At 51.3% G+C, this 17890-nt stretch overlaps 1 protein-coding gene across 1 annotated transcript; it reads right to left on the reverse strand.

Annotated features, from left to right (window-relative positions):
• Positions 1 to 5900: 5900 nt before the first annotated feature.
• On the reverse strand, positions 5901 to 7590 carry LOC136497790 (thioredoxin M3, chloroplastic-like). Its single transcript, XM_066493652.1, has 2 exons — positions 7224 to 7590; positions 5901 to 6423 (listed from the first exon to the last, which is right to left on the reverse strand). Exons 1-2 carry the CDS (start codon positions 7474 to 7476, stop codon positions 6101 to 6103), a joined length of 576 nt encoding a protein of 191 aa, XP_066349749.1. The 5' UTR covers positions 7477 to 7590; the 3' UTR covers positions 5901 to 6100.
• Between the last annotated feature and the right edge of the window lie 10300 nt (positions 7591 to 17890).

A 17890-nucleotide genomic window follows, 5' to 3' on the forward strand; every position in this document is an offset into this window, starting at 1 on the left:
GAGGCATAGCTGCTACAGAGGAGGAGCAGCTTGAGGCACAGCAGGGGATGACTGAGTCCAGTGATAGTTTAGATGATGACTATCTGCCGATTCCTCAGATGCCTCCACGCAGACATGATACAGAGGCCGGCAGTTCTAGCTTAGCTCCACCAGCACCATAGATGGACCCTGCATTGATTGCCATTCTTGAGTAGATGTAGCAGGATCAGGCACGACAGGCACAGGAGACCGCTGCCAACTTCGCATAGTTCTAGGCTCGTTAGGATGAGTTCTAGAGGCAGCAGTAGCTTCTCTAGCAGCAGCAGATGCATCAGCAGTAGTTACTCATGCAGCAGCAGCTTATGGGATTTATGCAGCATGTAGTGACAGCACTTGGGGCCCCACTACCACAGCCTTCGCCCCAGCTTGCTCAGCCTGCCACCACTTCGACGACTCTAGCTATACAGCCCAGTGGGCTTCAGAGTCAGGGACAGCCTCCAGCTCAGTTTGCTTCACCTACAGTTCAGGTGTCCCAGTGGTTGTCCTCACCAGTGGTTGCCCCGCAGTTCACTCCATATCACACGAGCTTCTCATAGGAGCAGTCACCCTCGCTTTTTTGTGCCCGACACGTCAGTCTCCAGGAGTCTTGGAGCATCTTTCAGTGAGCTGACCAGCATGCCTACACCACCTCATATGCATACCGCCGGTCCTTCTATAGCAGCTCCAGTCACAGTGACTACTCAGAGGCTCCCCTCGTCTATCGCCTCTTCAGATCCTACGACAGACGTACTAGCAGCTTCACAGGCAGCACCTGCCCCAGCTCAGACCTAGACCGCTTTAGCGACACTTCCTGCTACAGAGGGTCAGTCTATTCAGAGTTTAGGGTTAGATGATGATGGTGCCTAGTTCCAGCTTGCTCCACGTACTTCAGCGCCTGACTCATCCGCTGCAGCCCCGCCGACCGACCCTTAGGTTTTGGTGTTCGACGCCAAAAGGGGAGATGGTTCGAGTATGTAGACTCAGGGGGAGGGTGATCTAGGGGGAGCTAGTTATATAGTATTAGCCTATTATATACATTTGGAGTTTTATTTGTGTGATACACTATTACTTATGCATTCGTGTGTTTACTTTCATGCATACTATTATATATATGTGATAGTGCTATCTACGTGATTGTGATATATGACATATGTGATCTCTACTTTACATTATTTATATGTCATATCACTTGTGTTATGCTCATTTGCCTTTGCTTCCGCATTTATACTCCGATGCAAATGAGCTTTGTTACTCGTACTCATGCTTAATTCATATCCTTTGAGTACATTGTGTTGGCTCAGGTCATATAAGCTTGACAAACACTTTTGTTCTTATCGACAAAAGCTTATATGAACCAAGCCCATCAAAAACCTCACTCTTTCACATACTCGAGGTGGTATTGTCATCAATCACCAAAAAGGGGGAGATTGAAAGCATCTAGGCCCCTAGTTGGGTTTCGGTGATTAATAACAATACAAGATTACTATGACTAACGTGTGTTTTGTAGAGGCAATTAAGTTAGGTCATGGTAATGGAGATCAATTGGGCAATCAAGGTTGTCATGCCCCTACGATGGAAATCATTTTGGTTTTCAAAGGATGGACGACAAGGTTAAGGATGACTAGTTCTAAGTGTCGATTGGAGTTAGAGAGACACTTAGAGTAGTTTAGGACTTTATTTTTCCTTTGGTCGTACTATTAAGGGGGGTATGGACGGGTAGCTTGACCTAGTTGAGTCTAGTGAGTTAGGTGTGGTGCACACTTGTTAAAACTAGCTCTAGGTAGCTCCTACGAATGCCTAAGATCCATTGGAGCAAACTTTATTCACATATGATCGAGAGTTGGAAATGAATAGAGGGTCAAATGCTGACCAGACGATGGCCCCGATGCGACCGGACGCTGGCCGCAGGGTCCGGTCAGTTCATTTGATCAGCAGTCTGCGTTCAGTGCGACCGGGCGCTGGAGAGGTCAAATGATCGGACACTGAAAGGCAGCGTCCGGTCGACTCCAATAAGGTTCCAGAGAAGGGAATCTATGACCGGACGCGTCCGGTCAGTACTGACCGGACGCGTCCGGTCAGTACTGACCGGACCCTGAGGGTTCAGTGTCCGGTCGAGTCCAGTAAGCCTCCAGTGAGGGTTTCATGCGACCAGACGCGTTCGGTCAGTGGTGACCGGACCCTGCCAGCGTCCGGTCAATACATTTTCACTGGCTTGTGGGTTGAACTGACCGGAGCGTCTAGTCAACATGATCGGAGCCTCCGATCACCCTGCAGAAGCTCATAACGGTTCGTTTTTTAGGCTGCCTTATAAATAGAAGCTCCACTCGTGTGTGGAGTCACTTTTGCTCATTCCAACAGCTGAGAAACACGTTTGTGAGTGCCAAGAAGAGCAAGATCCTAGTGAGGTGATTGAGATTTGAGAATCCAAGAGAGTAGCCTCATTAGTGAATCAAGAGTAGCCAAGTGTGCATCCATCTTCTCATTAGGCTTCGCGTGGTCAAGTGAGAGTTCATGCTTGTTACTCTTGGTGATCGCCATCACCTAGACGGCTTGGTGGTGATTGGGAGCTTGGTGATCACTCAGCGGAGCTTGTGGGTGACCCAACTAAAGTTGTGAGCGGCTTTGGGTGATTCGCCGCGACGAAGTGTCGAAGAATCAACCCATAGAGAGCACTTGATCCTTGCGCGGATCAAGGGGGAGCTACACCCTTGCGCGGGTGCTCCAACGAGGACTAGTGGGGAGTGGCGACTCTCCGATACCTCGGTAAAACATCGCCGCGTTCCTCTCTCTCTTTACTTTGAGCATTTACTTTGAGTATTTACTTTGAGCAATTCAATACTTGTCTTTACATTCATAGAATTGCCATGCTAGAGTAAGTTTGGAACATAGGTTGCAAGTCCTTTGTGCGTTAGTTTGATAGAAACACTTTTCTAGGCACAAGGGGTTAATTGGGCTATCCGTAGGATTTGATTATTGCAAGAAAATTTAGAATTAGCCCAATTCACCCCCCCCCCTCTTGGGCATCTTGATCCTTTCACGATGGAGCTTTGAAGGCCTGCTGCTGAGCCGGCGGAGAATAAGCGCATGCAAACAGCCACGGCCCTGCTCGAGGGATCGGTGCTGCGGCTCGTAGAGGCAGCGACAAAGGCACCATGTCCGCCAATGTCAGTGCATGGATGATCGCCTGCATTGGTGACACTAGTGCCGGCGGGGTTGTTGGCAAAGCTGGTGATGAGACTGCTGGAGTTGTGGCAGCCGGGGCCTTCATTGGTGATGTGACCATGGCGGGGGAAGAGGAGCGCAACGACGTAGCTGACACCGTCGTTGTTGGTGATGGCGCCGATGCAGCAAGTGGCGTAGCAGTGTGGAACTGCACTAGCACCACTACGGCTGTCGATGGTGCTGCTGGCGACATCGTTAAGGACAGTGGTGCAGCAACCACAGCGGAATCGATCTGATCCAATTCGGCGAAGTGGACAGCCACTGGTGCCTCGTCGAAGCCGCGCAGCTGGTTGGAGTCGGTGATCTGCATGAGCTCCTCCATGTGCAAAGCATGCTCGAGAGTCTCGTCGACGGCGGTGGCATCGACAAGATCATGATGATCTATGCCATCCACAGCCACGGACCCCCTGCTACAGCACAGGGTCCTCCACCATGACTGCGGCTGGGGTGCATAGGGCTCGACGAGGAAGGCCCTGATGTCCGCCACGGCCTGCCCTAACTCCAGGATTGCGGCCGTCATCTGCTCTGGGGTGAGGACGAGGGCGGCGAGAGATGATGGCGTCGGGGCAGAGGGCACGATCACCCCTGAGGACGCCAGCGCGCCCAATGTCGGCACGCCTGATGTGTGGGGCAGTAGCGCCGATGAAGACGCTGGTGGCGGCGGGTGGGTGTGCGGCGGCGGCGAGTGGGAAGAACTCTGTAGAGGGCTGGACATGATCGAACTAGAGATCTCTGATACCAGATTAATAGGACTTGATGTCCTACTAGCTAGGATTGAGAGGGAGAGAGTTGAGAGAGAGCTATAGTACCCCGCGGGGGTACTGTTCATGCGAGGGAGAGAGGGTAGGGATGGCTGGCTCCTAGGGGAAGCCAGCAACTTAATTGTTGCTTCTTGCTTGATTATAACTGATACAGGGTTTTCTTTTATAGAGATGATTGACTTGACCCCTAAGGAAACATCCTAATCGAATCAATCTATCTTATTCCTTTCCTAACAAACCAAACCAATCTAATCTAATCTGGTACTGTTCACGTTGTTATGTTCACGCGCTATAGTACCGCGTGGGCCCCTGGTCTGGCTCCACTTGCCATAACAGATGCTCTCACTCAATACACTCTCCTTTCACTCAAAACCCTAGGAGAATCGAAGATTGGAGCAAAGGGGAGAGGAGAGGGCAGTCTTCAATGCTTGGGAGCAGTTTTGACGTGAGTAGGTTGCAATGAATGAGTGACGGTTAGAAGAGAGGAGAAGCTATTTATACTCAACGTAGAAAACCAACCGTTCAGATCTACGTCGGAAGTTTCGACGAAGATCTCGGGACTTCCGACCTATAAAGAAAACACTGTTTCCAACTAGGTCAAAGTCACTACGAGCAGGTCAACATCAGAACTCTCGACGTACATCGGGACTTCTGACGAGAGCAGTCAGCGAGCCAGCCAAGGTCTAGATGTCGAGATTCCCGACCTAAGTCGGGACTTCCGACAGCCACAATCACCGCGTAGGCTAAGTGACTGGGCATCGGAACTTCCGACCGTCGAAAGTTCCGACTTACAAGTCGGGACTTTCGACACCAAAAGTCTCAAAAAGATATTCTACGTGCTCGTTAAGTGCTAGAGTTTCTCTCTTTTGATTTTATTTGTATGCTTGAGCACTCTATCTTCCTCAGACCAACTAAGTTTACATCTCTTTTTATAGTACGATGGATCCTAAACTCAAAACAAAATACAAAATCCTTGGAGAGCACTTTGAGTTCGTCCGCCTTTACAACTTCAAGAATTGAGAGATACAATTTCATCTTTATCAACTCTTTGAGTCTTTCATGGGACTAATAGCTGCGACATATCTTATTAAGATCACATTAGTCCCTAATTTAGATGTCATCAATACACCAAAACCCACATAGAAGACAAATGCACTTTCAAGATCAATAGCATTCGAGCTAGAGTAGGCAAAATTCTGCCATGTATTGATAATAGTTGTGTCATGTTAACACTTCAACCTTAAATTGTGCACCTAATCTTTTTAGTAGGAGCGGTGACTAAGAGATCCCACACCAGCTCCACCGGTGCCCAATCCTGATATAGATTACCTTTCCTGATCATTCTTGAGAATACAAACAATTATGAAAGGCTAAACAGGATCTTATGGAAAATCACTTAATCTACATCCAATTAAAATATTCACATGGGCATCCAAACCAGCATTAAAGAAACTGTTCAGAAATACGGAGGTAATCAGGAAAATTAGTTTTGCCCGTCTGTGTCTTCTTAAGTAATACAATAGGCAGATCCCCTGCTCGTTCACTTAAAGAATCAGGAAATTAGACAAAATGTGGATATCATATAGTATAAACTCTAAAAAAGGTATCATATATGACCTTAGCAGTTAGCAAAAGTAGAAGTATGTTCTGGACAAAATAAATTATCTCAGATTGCAGTGATGTTCTTGCACCAAAGGCTTGTTCGGTTAATCCCTCCAAATCCTCGGGATTACCCAAACAAGGCCTAAGCAAATCAAGATAAAAATTAGATGATAGAGACGCAACAATAAAATTGAGGAAAACCTCACTTTGGTTTCATTTAATAAGGTTTCGCCGAGGGCCTCAAATATGCTGCCCTGTAATACATTACAGCCTTTGGGGAAGCTTTTTGGTTTAAAAAAAAAACACTGGCTTTTAAGAAATACATCTATATTTACACTGCTATTGTATAGCAAAAGGATCACCATCAGTCCCATACTTCTAGATAAGATGCTTGTGCTGTAAACTCAAATTTTACCTTGAGTTCTCTCTGCACTATCTGGTATAAAATGAAGTATACAGATCAATAACTCTGGACCAAAGAATATTAACCAAATATGTCATTGTTCTGCAATAGATTTCTCAATGGCTTTCACATAAACAGCCTTTGGCAGTGTCCCGGTAATACTATGTATTTTTTCTCCATCCTTGAAGAGTAAAACAGTTGGAATCCTATCGATGCTGTAAGCTGTAGCAACTTGTGGGTAATCGTCAGTGTCAAGCTTATAGCATTTTATTCTCCCAGCATATTCTTGTGCTATCTCATCGACAATCCGTGTGACCATTCTGCAAGGTCCACACCAGGAGGCCCAAAACTCAATAAGCACAGGTACATCACTGCAGATCACATATTCATTCCAAGAGCATGCAGTGATTGTTTCAGCTGTAGAAGTAGACAATATCATTAGACATTTTCTAAATATTCTACATAAGCTTCACAGATAAAAATCCATGTCGAATATAAAGCAGTAGTTCTTGCTCATATAACAGAGTTAGAAAAGTTAAAAAAAACAAGAAGTATACAGGGCATCTGAAAGTCTTTATTTAGGTCAATCACAAAGATGCCCAAAGTTGATGGGCTATCTATCACACAAAGAAGATGAATAAAACAGAGAATGAAATCTACTCAATCAAACTATGAATGGACAAAGCTGAAAGCTGTATGGCAGTAAGATAACAAAATAAGCATAGATGCGTAGTGCCTATCTATCTTTATGGTATAAAACTAATTGATATTTTAATTTATTTACGATACTCATGAAATTCCATTGTTGCATGGGAACAGCAAACAGCCATTCGAATATTTCAAAGAAGTTCCAGGAAAGTTCAATTTCACAGCCAGAGCTGCCAAAAGCTAATTTCAACATGTATCAAGACTCAACTTTCCATCATTCTAGCTAATCACGGCTTCAAATCGAAGGATGAACTACAATGTCCATTCCATCCGTTACATCTAGCTTCTATCAAGTTGCCTTTCACCACAGCATTTAGGCCGACTGGCCAAGCACTAGACACCCGTAAGCATGTACGCTACAAAATAATGGTAATCGGAAACTACAATAGAAGCTTGAAGCAGGCTATGGCACTTTCCGAGGAGCGGTAAGCGAGCAGTAAGAGGGCGTGAGAAATAAAGCTTCACGGCACGGAGATCAATCAGCGATTCAGCGGCAGTTAGGCCCTTACCGCCGGGGGAGTAGGCGCAGCTCACCCTCACTACCGCCGTGAGGGGCGCCGTCGGCCGCCGGATCCGCGTCGTCGTAGCGTCCGGCCGGTGGGCCCAGCGGCGGCACTGCCACCGGCGGGCGTAGGAGGAGCCGTAGACGACCCTTCCGCGGCTGGAAGCGGCGGAGAAGGGAAAAGACACCGTCTTGGCGCAACGGAGCCCGCGCGGAGGCGCGGGGCAGGAAGGAGCGGCGACGGCGGCAGCGGCGGCCATGTCTGATTTCGTGTGTCGAGCTCGAGTCGTGGCGGAGAAATGCGGTTGGTAGAAAATTCACGAGACAGCCGCCCACCGCCGATCCTGCCTCAAAACAGCGACGTTGACCAGGGCGAAAACGTGTAGATGCTGTGGCTGGACCGCTGGAGTGTTGAACCCTTCCAAAACTTCTCCTTCCATCTCACGGGACAATTTTTTTTTACTAAAGTCTAGTTCAAAAAGATTTTCATAGCATATTTAATGTCTGTTTGGATTTTCTCCTCTAAATTTTAAAGTTAAAGCTCCAAATAAATAGTCTAAAATTTAATTTAAACTTTAACCCATCTTACATCAGACCTTTAGAGCTTAAGAGTGAGCCAAATTGATCTAATAAATCTTTTAGAGCTCTATAAAATTTAAAGGAGGAGATCCAAATAGACCCTAAACCCCTAAGAGCCCAAAAGTCATGTTTGGATGACCAATCCACCAACACACGTAGATTGAGGTGGATATATCGGTGACTTTATTCCTGAGCCTAAATGCTCGAAGTCTGTAGTGGGTTACAAACGAGAAGGAGAAAGGAGGAGTGTTCAAAAGGCCCGGTCAGGTCCGACCGGAAGGGCCAAGGGCGACCGGAACTCCGCTATGAGCTAGAAGTCCAAGCGTGTGCTTGAGGGGTTGTGAGCTATCGATCTAGTGAGTCTGAACTTGAAGAAGTCGACCTCCTTTATTGGAGGGAGCGCATCCCCTTTTATACATAAAGGGGGTGGCTTTACAGGTGAGAGGAAGAGAGTTCGGATGTTTCTAAGCCTTGTTGTCCACGCTGATGAAGACTGGATAATGGTAGGCGCCCCCAACAATGTTGATGTCGCTGTAGAATGTCAGATGCGCACGGGAGGTCGTGCTATCTTCTTCAGGAAGGATGGACGCCGGTACCTGCAATACTATTTGATGCCTAGTGGCATGTGAGGAGTCGCGCTATGTTTACCCAGTACGGCAAATCCTGGTGCCCATACCGCGATCGATGTCCAGAGACACGCGGGGGGGCTTACTGTATGGGAGTTTTAGCGGCCCCTACAAAACTGTAGGGGGAGATTGTGGCTGCAGAGTACTGTTTCATGCAGGGTATGGTCCCTGGTACAGTGGTTTTGACTTGTGAGCCTTGCCTTGCCTTTCTTCGCACGTCTTGTGGTTCCTACCGAACGGGGCGCCCTCGGTCGGATGGCTCTAGTCGGCTCTGAGTGCGCCGGTCGGAGAAGAGCGGTGAGCAGGGTTCTCATGAGCCCCGGTCGCGGGGTCGAAGTAGGAAGCAGCGTTTTGGGCTAGGCCTTCCGATTGGAGAGACCGCTCGGAGACAGCTGGTGCCCGAGTGCTCCGGTCGGAGAGGTGGGCCGAAGAAGTTGACGAGCGGGTGCTTGTTCTTTTGGGTAGACCTTTCGGTCGGCGACCGGACTGCCCTTCCGGCCTGTTGTGTTTTAGACTCTTGGGCCGGCCCATGAACTATATGTTGTTTTCCTAGGCCGAGCCCGGGCGTGGAAGCCGGTCCTCGAGGGACCCCGGATTTATGAACCCGATAGGAGCCCCGAGCCCCCGGGCGATTTGAGCCGAATCATCCAGGGGATTTTTTGTCTTGCTGGTGGGTGCGCACGAGCGCACCCGCAGGTGTAGCCCCCGAGTCCCCGGGTGGTTCGGGCGGAACCGGCTGGGGGGTTTTTGTGTTGTGTCGGTGGGTGCGCGCTAGCGCACCCGTGGGTGTGTGTGTTTTTAGTTTTGAGACGAAATTTTATTTAACCATGGCGTCGTTGTGCAGCCGAGGTGTTTTTAAGTGCGGGGATTGGATCGAGATAGAACTTACTGATCCTAGCATCGGTGCGCACCGGGGATCGGGCGAGGAAGTTTAGTTTGAGACAAACCCTGGCATCGGTGCACGCCATGAACGGAGATAGCTTAGTTTGGATGCGACAGAGCTTACTAATCTTTGGTGTCGATGCGCATCGTGGGATCGGGTGAGGCGGAGTCATGAGTAGACCCAGGCGTCGGTGCGCGTCGTGGATCGAGAGAGTTAGTTTTAGTTAGTTTCAGCTAGTGAAGCCATTACGCGAGTTCGGAGTCACGGTCCCAAGAGTCGTAGCCGGATGTCGCTGATCCTGTCGACGTGAGTTCGGAGTCGTGATCCCAAGAGCCATAGCCAAATGTCGCCGATCCTGTCGATGTGAGTTCAGAGTCACGGTCCCAAGAGCCGTAGCCGGATGTCGCCGATCCTGTCGATGCGAGTTCGGAGTCGCGGTCCCTTGGCATTTGAGCCCCTGAGCCTTGTCGGGCCTTCGTGGGGGTCGGTGTGAGTTGTTTTACGCTACCCCATCCAGTTCCTCACAACTAGAGAGGCTGAAGTTTCGTCGCCTGTCCCGATCGCTCGGGCTCGAAGACTAGCTCGGTGAGCTCGCTAACTGGTGTGATTGAGCGGAATCCGGGTCCGTCATTCGTGACGGGGTCAGCATAGCCCTCTTGTGGCATTCCACTACTCCTTTACCTGCAACCCTGCAGATGCCTAGGTCATTCCGGAGACCGACTCGGGTGGCCTAATGGCCTCCCCTCGATGGAGATTCTATGGGCTTGGTGAGAGGTTCAGGATCGAACGAGAAGGTTGAGATGACCCGGTTTGCCAGACCGAGCGAAGGCCGCACGGTGCTCATCTACGGTTTTCTCCCCTGGCTCTATTGTTTGCTCATGTCGAATGAGGCAAACGCCACTTCATGGCGCAACATGGAGCGTTCTGGTGCATTTCGCTGCACGTGCGATGCTTAGTTCCTGAGCCCCCGGGCGGATCATGCCCTAACCGTCCGAGGGGTTCAGGCGTATGAGATGAATGCACATATGGATGTATGAGTGATTTGTAAATAAATAGAGGGGGTTTTGGTAATGTTTACCTTGACGACTGGAGTGACAGGGGTCGGAGAGCTTCAGTCGGAAATGTCCGACCAGGACCCATGCTCGTCGTTCGAGACAGAGTCAGCATGGCCTACATGAGGTGTCCCTTTGCTCCTTACCTATCGCCTAGTGTCCCTCCTGGGTGATTCGATCGACTCAGGGAGGTCCGGTGGTCTCTTCTGGCGGAGATTCCTCGCTCTCTCTTCCTTCTTCTTTCTCACCGAGAGTGCCTGTATGCTACGGCGGTTCCTAAGTGAGAGGAAGAGTGAGCGAGGGGGAGGACTTACGGATCCTTTTGCAAACCTAGAGCGTGATGTCGGACTAGAGGTGACGCTGGATCTGGTCTGCGAGGCCTCCTTCGGGATGGAGCAGTGTGTAGACTCTCTGGTGGATCTTTACCGGGCGAGCCTCGTCGGAGGGGAGGTTACTCACGACTATGCCAGTGGAGGGTTCCATGCCTGTAGCTGCTCAAGTTGGCCAGTTCATAAAGTTTGATGAGATTTCTTTCAGCCATGGTGACCTTACCTTGGTAGCGGTGCCCCTACTCAGGAGCTGCCTTGACTGCATAAGAAGGTCAGGAGCTCCATGTTCTTCTGCTGAGCATCTATAGGTGCGACGCCCTTGAGGTACCTATTGCGTTTTGCCGAAGTTTTGAAAGAGCGGAACCGAGCGATTTCTGGCGTTCAGGCGAAGTTGTCGAGTGGCCGCAGTAGTTTTTGTAATAGTAGAAAATGTAATAGTTAAGTTTATGGGGGGGACCCCTGTGTAAAACGTTCATGTGTGTGTTTAATGACTGCAATCGGTTTTTGTTTTTGTGGTGGAGTTGCTCCGTTCGGGGAAGCTTGTTCCCTTTCATTCCTTAGTTCTCCCTTAGCATAATTTTGTTTTAAATTTCTTTCTCTCTCATACCTGCCCGTTTGTTCCGTAGGTAGCAACTTTGTGAGCCCAGGGCGTGGCCCACGAGGCTCAACCAGTCGTAGCCATAGGAAAAGGCGGGGTGCAATCAGTCGGAATGTTCTAAAGCAAAGTTACGTAAGATAAATCAAAGGAACGAACTGCCCTTTTGTTCAGGTAGGAAGGAGTTTCTCCATATGAAAGTAAAGAGAAAGAGAGGTAATACTCAATATTTGTACATTTATGGAGCCCCCGAGCGACCCGGGTTGAAAGCGTTCAGGCGAGGGCGCTCTTACAGGAGCATGTGCTTTAACCAAAAGTGTTTAGACCAATTTTAAGGGAAAAATGACATAGCTGTCCAATGTTCCAAGTGTTGTTGAGAACATTGCCGTTGTTGTCCTCTAGTCAGTAGGTGCCCGGTCGGATTACTTCGGTTACCATACAGGGTCCTTCCTAGGGTGGAGAGAGCTTGTGTTTTTCCTTTGTCGATTGGGTCCTTCGGAGCACGAGATCACCGACTTCGAGAATCCTTCCTTTGATCTTCCTTTCGTGGTACCTATGGAGGGTTTGTTGATAGCGAGCGACGCGGATGATGGTTGTCTCGCGGGCCTCTTCAAGTAGGTCGACTACGTCTTGTTGAGCCACCGCGGCTCAGTCGCGGTCGAAAGCTTTTACCCTTGGTGCGCCGTGGTCGAGGTCGGAGGGCAACACGACTTCCGCTCCGTAGGCCAGGAAGAAAGGTGTGAATCCCATGGATCGGTTTGGGGTCATTCTTAGGCTCCAGAGGATCGCTGGGACTTCTACAACGCATCGTCCGGTGTGTTTGTTGAGTCGGTCGAAGATGCATGACTTGAGTCCTTGGAGGACCATGCCGTTGGCGCGTTCGACCTGACCGTTAGTTCGTGGATGTCCGACCGAAGCCCAATCGATTATGATGCCGTATTCATTGCTGAAGTCTAGGAACTTCTTCTCGGTGAAGTTAGTCCTGTGGTTAGTGATAATATAGTTAGGAACGCCGAATCGATAGATGATGTCGAGGAAGAATTTGACCGCCTCTTTCGAGCGGAGATTGGTGATGGGCTTGGCCTCTATCCATTTGGTAAACTTGTCGACTGCTACAAGTAGGTGAGTAAAACCACTTGGGCCTTTCTTAAGGGGTCCTACCATGTCAAGGCCCTAGACCACGAATGGCCAGGTGATTGGGATGGTTTGGAGCTCTTGCGCCGGTAAATAGGTTTGCCGAGCGTAGAACTGGCATCCTTCGCACCTACGGACGACCTCCTCTGCATCTCATAGCGCGGTGGGCCAGTAAAAACCTTGGCAAAAGGTTTTTCCAACTAGGGACCTTGGGGCCACATGATGCCCACAGATCCCGGCATGGACCTCGAGGAGGATCTGTTTTTTTCGGCTGGCGGGAACGCACTTCATGAGCACTCCTGACGGACTCCGTTTGTAGAGTTCGTTACCGAGCACGATGAAGGTCTTGGCGCGTCGATCGATTCATTGGGCTTCAGTTCTTTTAGGTGGGAGAACCTCCTCGAGGAGGTAGGCGAGTAGTGGTACTCGCTAATCGGTTTGATCGAGTGCCAATACGGCGACGTCCACGGGTGACGTCGTTATAGAGGTACTGGGATCGGAGCCCCCAAGCGCCGGCTGGCCATCAGGTTGTGTCTGGGTTGGACCTTTTAGGATGCGGGCGGACGGCTCATGGACGTCGTTGATGAAGACTCCGCTCGGGGACGGATCTCGCCTGGCGGCCAGTTTTGCCAGGAAATCGGCGGCATCGTTGTCCCTTCAAGGGACATGATGCAGTTCGATTCCCTAGAATTTGTCCTTGAGCTTACACACCTCTTAGCAGTATGCTATCATGAGGGGACTTTTGCAGAAGGACTCCTTCATGACCTGATCAATGACTAGTTCCGAGTCACCGTAGACGTAGAGTCGCGTAGCACTGAGCTCGATGGCGATGCATAGTCTGTTGATAAGGGCCTCATATTCCGTGGCGTTGTTTGAAGCCGAAAAGTGGAGGCGGATGGCATAGCGGAGCCTACTCCCATCTAGGGAGATCAGAACCACTCCAGCCCCCAAGCTGGGCACCATTATGGACCCATCGAAGTACATTGTCTAGTACTCGTGGGAGATGTCTGGGGCCGGTAGCTGGACCTCCGTCCATTTGGCGACAAAATCCACGAGAGCCTGAGACTTAATTGCGGTGCAGGGGGTATACCTGATGTCATGGCCCATGAGTTCAAGGGCCCACTTAGAGATTCGTCCCGTGGCATCGCGGTTGCGGATGATGTCTCCGAGTGAGTATGAAGTGACGACTGTGACTTCGTGTTCGGTGAAATAGTGTAGGAGCTTCCTAGTGGCCATTAGCACGGCGTATAGGAGTTTTTGCACCTAGAGGTACCAGACCTTGGGGTCGGTAAGTACTTCTCCGACGAAGTATATGGGTCGCTGTACCTTGAGCTAGTGTCCCAGTTCCTCCCTTTCGACGACCAGGGCGGCACTCACCACATGGTTACTTGCCGTGACATAAAGGAGGAGGGGTTCTCCCTGTTTGGTTGCAACGAGGATCGGGGTTGACATCAGGGATGTTTTGAGGCTTTTGAGAGCCTACTAGGCTTCCTCAGTCCAGATGAAGGTGTCTGTCTTTTTGAGGAGCTTATAAAGTGGTAGCCCCCGTTCGCCGAGCCGGGAGATGAAGCGACTAAGGGCCGCCTAGGCAGCCGATGAGCCTTTGTACGCCTTTTACATTGTGTATGGGGCCCATGTTGGAGATGGCTGCGATCTTTTTCGGGGTTGGCCTCGATGCCACGCTCGGATACGATGTATCCAAGCAGCTTTCCCCTTAGAACCCTGAAAACACATTTTTCATGGATTTAGCTTGATGTTGAACCTTCGGAGGTTTGCGAACGTTGCGGCCAAGTTTGCGATCAGGTCACAAGCTCAAGCCATTTTGACCACTATGTCATCAATATAGATGGCGATTGTTGGTTTTCGACCATTCAGCCTGATCAGGCTAATTAGGCGGGTCGATTTGGTCGGTGAAGCATTGCTGCATGCACCTTTGGTAGGTGGCGCCAGCGTTCTTTAGACCGAAAGGCATGGTCATGTAGCAGTATGAACCATATGAGGTGATAAACGAGGTCACGAGCTGATCGAAATCTTTCATCATGATCTAGTGATAGCCTGAGTAGGCATCTAGAAAGGAGAGGATCTCGCAACTCAAGGTAGAGTCAATTATCTGGTCTATGCGTGGTAAAGGAAAGTGATCCTTCAGACACGCTTTATTAAGTCCGGTGTAATCGACGCACATTCTCCACTTCCCGGTCTTCTTTTTGACAAGGGCGGGATTGGCGAGCCAGTCGAAGTGGAAAACCTCCCTAATGAATCCGGCTGCCAAGAGCTTGGCGATCTCCTTGCCTATGGCCCTGCGCCTCTCGTCGTTGAAACGATGTAGGCGTTGCTTGGCGGGCCTTGAGCCTAGGATAAGGCGTAGCGCATGCTTAGTGACTTCCTGTGGTATCCTCGCATGTCAGAAGGCTACCATGCAAAGACATCGTGATTGTCGTGCAGGAAGTCGATGTGCTCGCATTCCTATTGGGCCGAGATCTAGGTCTCGATTCGCACCGTCTTGGCTGGGTCAGTGGGGTCGACACCCACCGCCTTGGTTTCCTCGAGCGGGTGAAAGGCCATCGAGGAGGTTGGTTTGTTGCAGTCTAGGACTGCTAGGGGTTGATGACTCCCTGAGCTGTAGGAGCTCAGATGAGTTGACGACCAGCGGTGGCGAGCTCGTAGTGCTCGCGGTCGCACTCGAAGGCGTGTGAGAAGGCGCTACTCACTGTGATGACAGCCATTTGGTCCTCGGCATCTTCAGCTTGAGGTAGGTGTAGTTGAGGATCACCATTGAATCTTGCATAGCATGGCCGCCCCAAGATGGCGTGGTAGGACCCCAAAAAGTCTACCACTTCGAAGGTGAGGACCTCCAAGCGAAAGTTGGCCCAGCTGCCGAACGTGATGGGCAGATCGATCTATCCAAGCAGGTATGCCTATGCTCCTGGGATTACCCCATGGAAGGGGGGGCCGCCAGGTGGAGCTCCGATCAGGGGATGCGCATGGCATTGAGGGTGTCAACATACAGGATGTTGAGGCCGCTGCCCCCATCCATCAGCACCTTGGTGAGGCGCTTCTTGTAGATGATGGGGTCAATGATGAGCGGGTAGCGTCCCGGTCTCGCGACATAGGGGGGATGGTCCCTCTGATCAAAGGTGATTAGGGATTTCGATCAGCTGAGAAAGGAGGGGACAGCCGTTTTGGCGGCGCACGCCTCTTTGTAGCATGCCTTATGCTGACATTTGGACCAGATGGCGTCGGACCCACCGAAGATCATGATGCACTCCTCAGGTTCAGGGAAACCATCCCCGTCCTTGCCTACCGTGCCACCCCTCTTGGCTACCAGCTCCTTGCCGTCTCCCTCCTTTGGCACGCCGGCCTGTCGGAGGAAACGTTTGAGGAGCTCGCACTCCTTGTAGAAGTGTTTGACGGGGTAGGTGTGATTGAGGCATGGATCATCCATGAGTTTGTTGAAGTGGTCAGGCGGTCCCTGTTGGGGCTACCTAGGTGTGTGATCAGCCGCGGCGACCAATGCAGTGTCATTCGATCAGTGCCGATCCTTCCCGTTCTTCTTGCCCCTCTAAGTGGAGGGGCCTTTGTCTGGATACGCGCGCTTGGGCTTGCCTTTGTCCTGGCCTCCGCTGAAGACCGCTCCGACCACCTCCTCGCTAGAGGCGTGGTTGGTGGCGACGTCGAGCAGATCACGGGTGGTACGGGGTTTTAGGCAGGCAAGCTTGTGGATCAGGGACTCATAGTTTGTCCCGAAGAGGAAAGCGTTGACGATGTCTGCATCGACAACATCAGGGAGGGAGTTGCATCGTTGGGAAAACCTACGGATGTAATCCTGTAGGGACTCGCTGGGCTCCTGCTGGCAGCTTTTGAGGTCCCAGGAGTTTCCCGGGTGGACGTACGTCCCCTGGAAATTCTCGAGGAAGACCCTCTTAAGGTCTGCCCAGTCGTGGATGCTGTCATGTGGAAGGAATTTGAGCCATGCCCGAACATGTTCCCCCATGCAAATGGGAAGGTATTGGATGATGGAATAGTCATCATCCACTCCTCCAGCTCGACAGGTGAGCTAGAAGTCTTCGAGCCAAATGCCTGGGTTTGTCTCCCCGGTGTATTTGGTGATGTTGGTGGGAGACCAGAAATGTTGTGGGAACGGTGCTCTCTGGATGCGTCGGCTGAAGGCCCGTGGCCCCGGGCCCTCAGGGCTGGGGCTCTGATTTTCCGGTCGGCGACCGCGCCTAGGGTGCGTTTCACCGCTTCCCTCGATGGTTCGCCCAGGATTCGTGTCGCCTGCTGCCCTATGGCGGACGTCGTTGCCATGTTGGGCCCAATGCCAGTCATTGATGATGCTACGAGTGTCCTGGTATGGTTGGTGTAGAGCAGGTGCCTGGTCAGACCGTGGCGCGGCTGCCGCACCCCGAGCTGAGCCTGACGGCTGCAGCGGTGAGCAAACGGATTGATCCGGCTGGCACGTGCCCCCCCCGGTGGGGAGAGAGGGCACAGGTTGAAGTCGCGATGCGGAGCTTTCTGCCTATTGGACGGCGGTGGCCTCTACTAGAACCCAAAGGTTCCGGTAGACTGCCCGCTCCTGAGGGTCGATGGGCTCGGGAACATCGTGGAGAAGCATTGCTACGGCAGCGATATTCTGGTCGTCCTGGGCGAATTATGGGACATCGTTCCCCTCATTCATGATGTTGTGCTGGACCTGACGAGTGCGACCACGGGCGCCACCCACCGGGCCATGCGCATGGGGCGCAACGTGCCACGCCAACCGTGCTGGCGCAGGTGACGGCTGGCTCTGCCGCCGTTGTCGTAATTCCTCAGCATGCGCTTGCGCAGATGCGAGGGCCTCCGCACGCGGGTCTAGAGGGGCATGAGTTTGCGCGGACTCCACAACCATCGGTGGCTATCCTGGACTATTCATCATAGCGCATTCCTAGGACAGATGGTGGCGGGGCGCCACATCACCGATGTTGGAACCATCTCTCTCGCCCTCGTTGTCCAAGAGTTCATGGGAAACGATAGGAGCGAGGCCTGCCATTCCTACAAATTCGGACGTGAGTGGGGATTGTGCCAGCGCCCTTCGGAGCCCCTGAGTGCAAGCATCTATAGAGGATGCGAGGGAGTAGGGGAACCGACCGTACGGTGTTTGTGGTGAAGTCGCCCCGGGCGATCGGTGGGAGGTAGTAAATAAAGGGCGAATAAAAGTACGCGTATTACTTACAGTGGGGTTTGAGTAGAGAGTTTGCTTGGAATGAAGCGCAGATGCCGTGCCATCGAAGTCGTGCATCCCAGAGTCGATGGAGGACATCCCTCCGATGGGTGCCGGGTCGTGAGCCTTCTCGCGGAGGTGGAGTACGCCGAGTCGGTCAGCGACAAAGTCCAGGCTTCTGAAGAGGAAGGCCTAGGATGGCTCGAAGACGGGTGGAACCCACATCCCGATGGGCGAGAGTGCAGGAAACTCCAACGAGTCGAAGCGAATCGTATCGCC

The sequence above is a fragment of the Miscanthus floridulus genome, chromosome 12 (genome assembly GCF_019320115.1).
Source record: "Miscanthus floridulus cultivar M001 chromosome 12, ASM1932011v1, whole genome shotgun sequence".
In the NCBI taxonomy this organism is placed as follows: Eukaryota; Viridiplantae; Streptophyta; class Magnoliopsida; order Poales; family Poaceae; genus Miscanthus; species Miscanthus floridulus.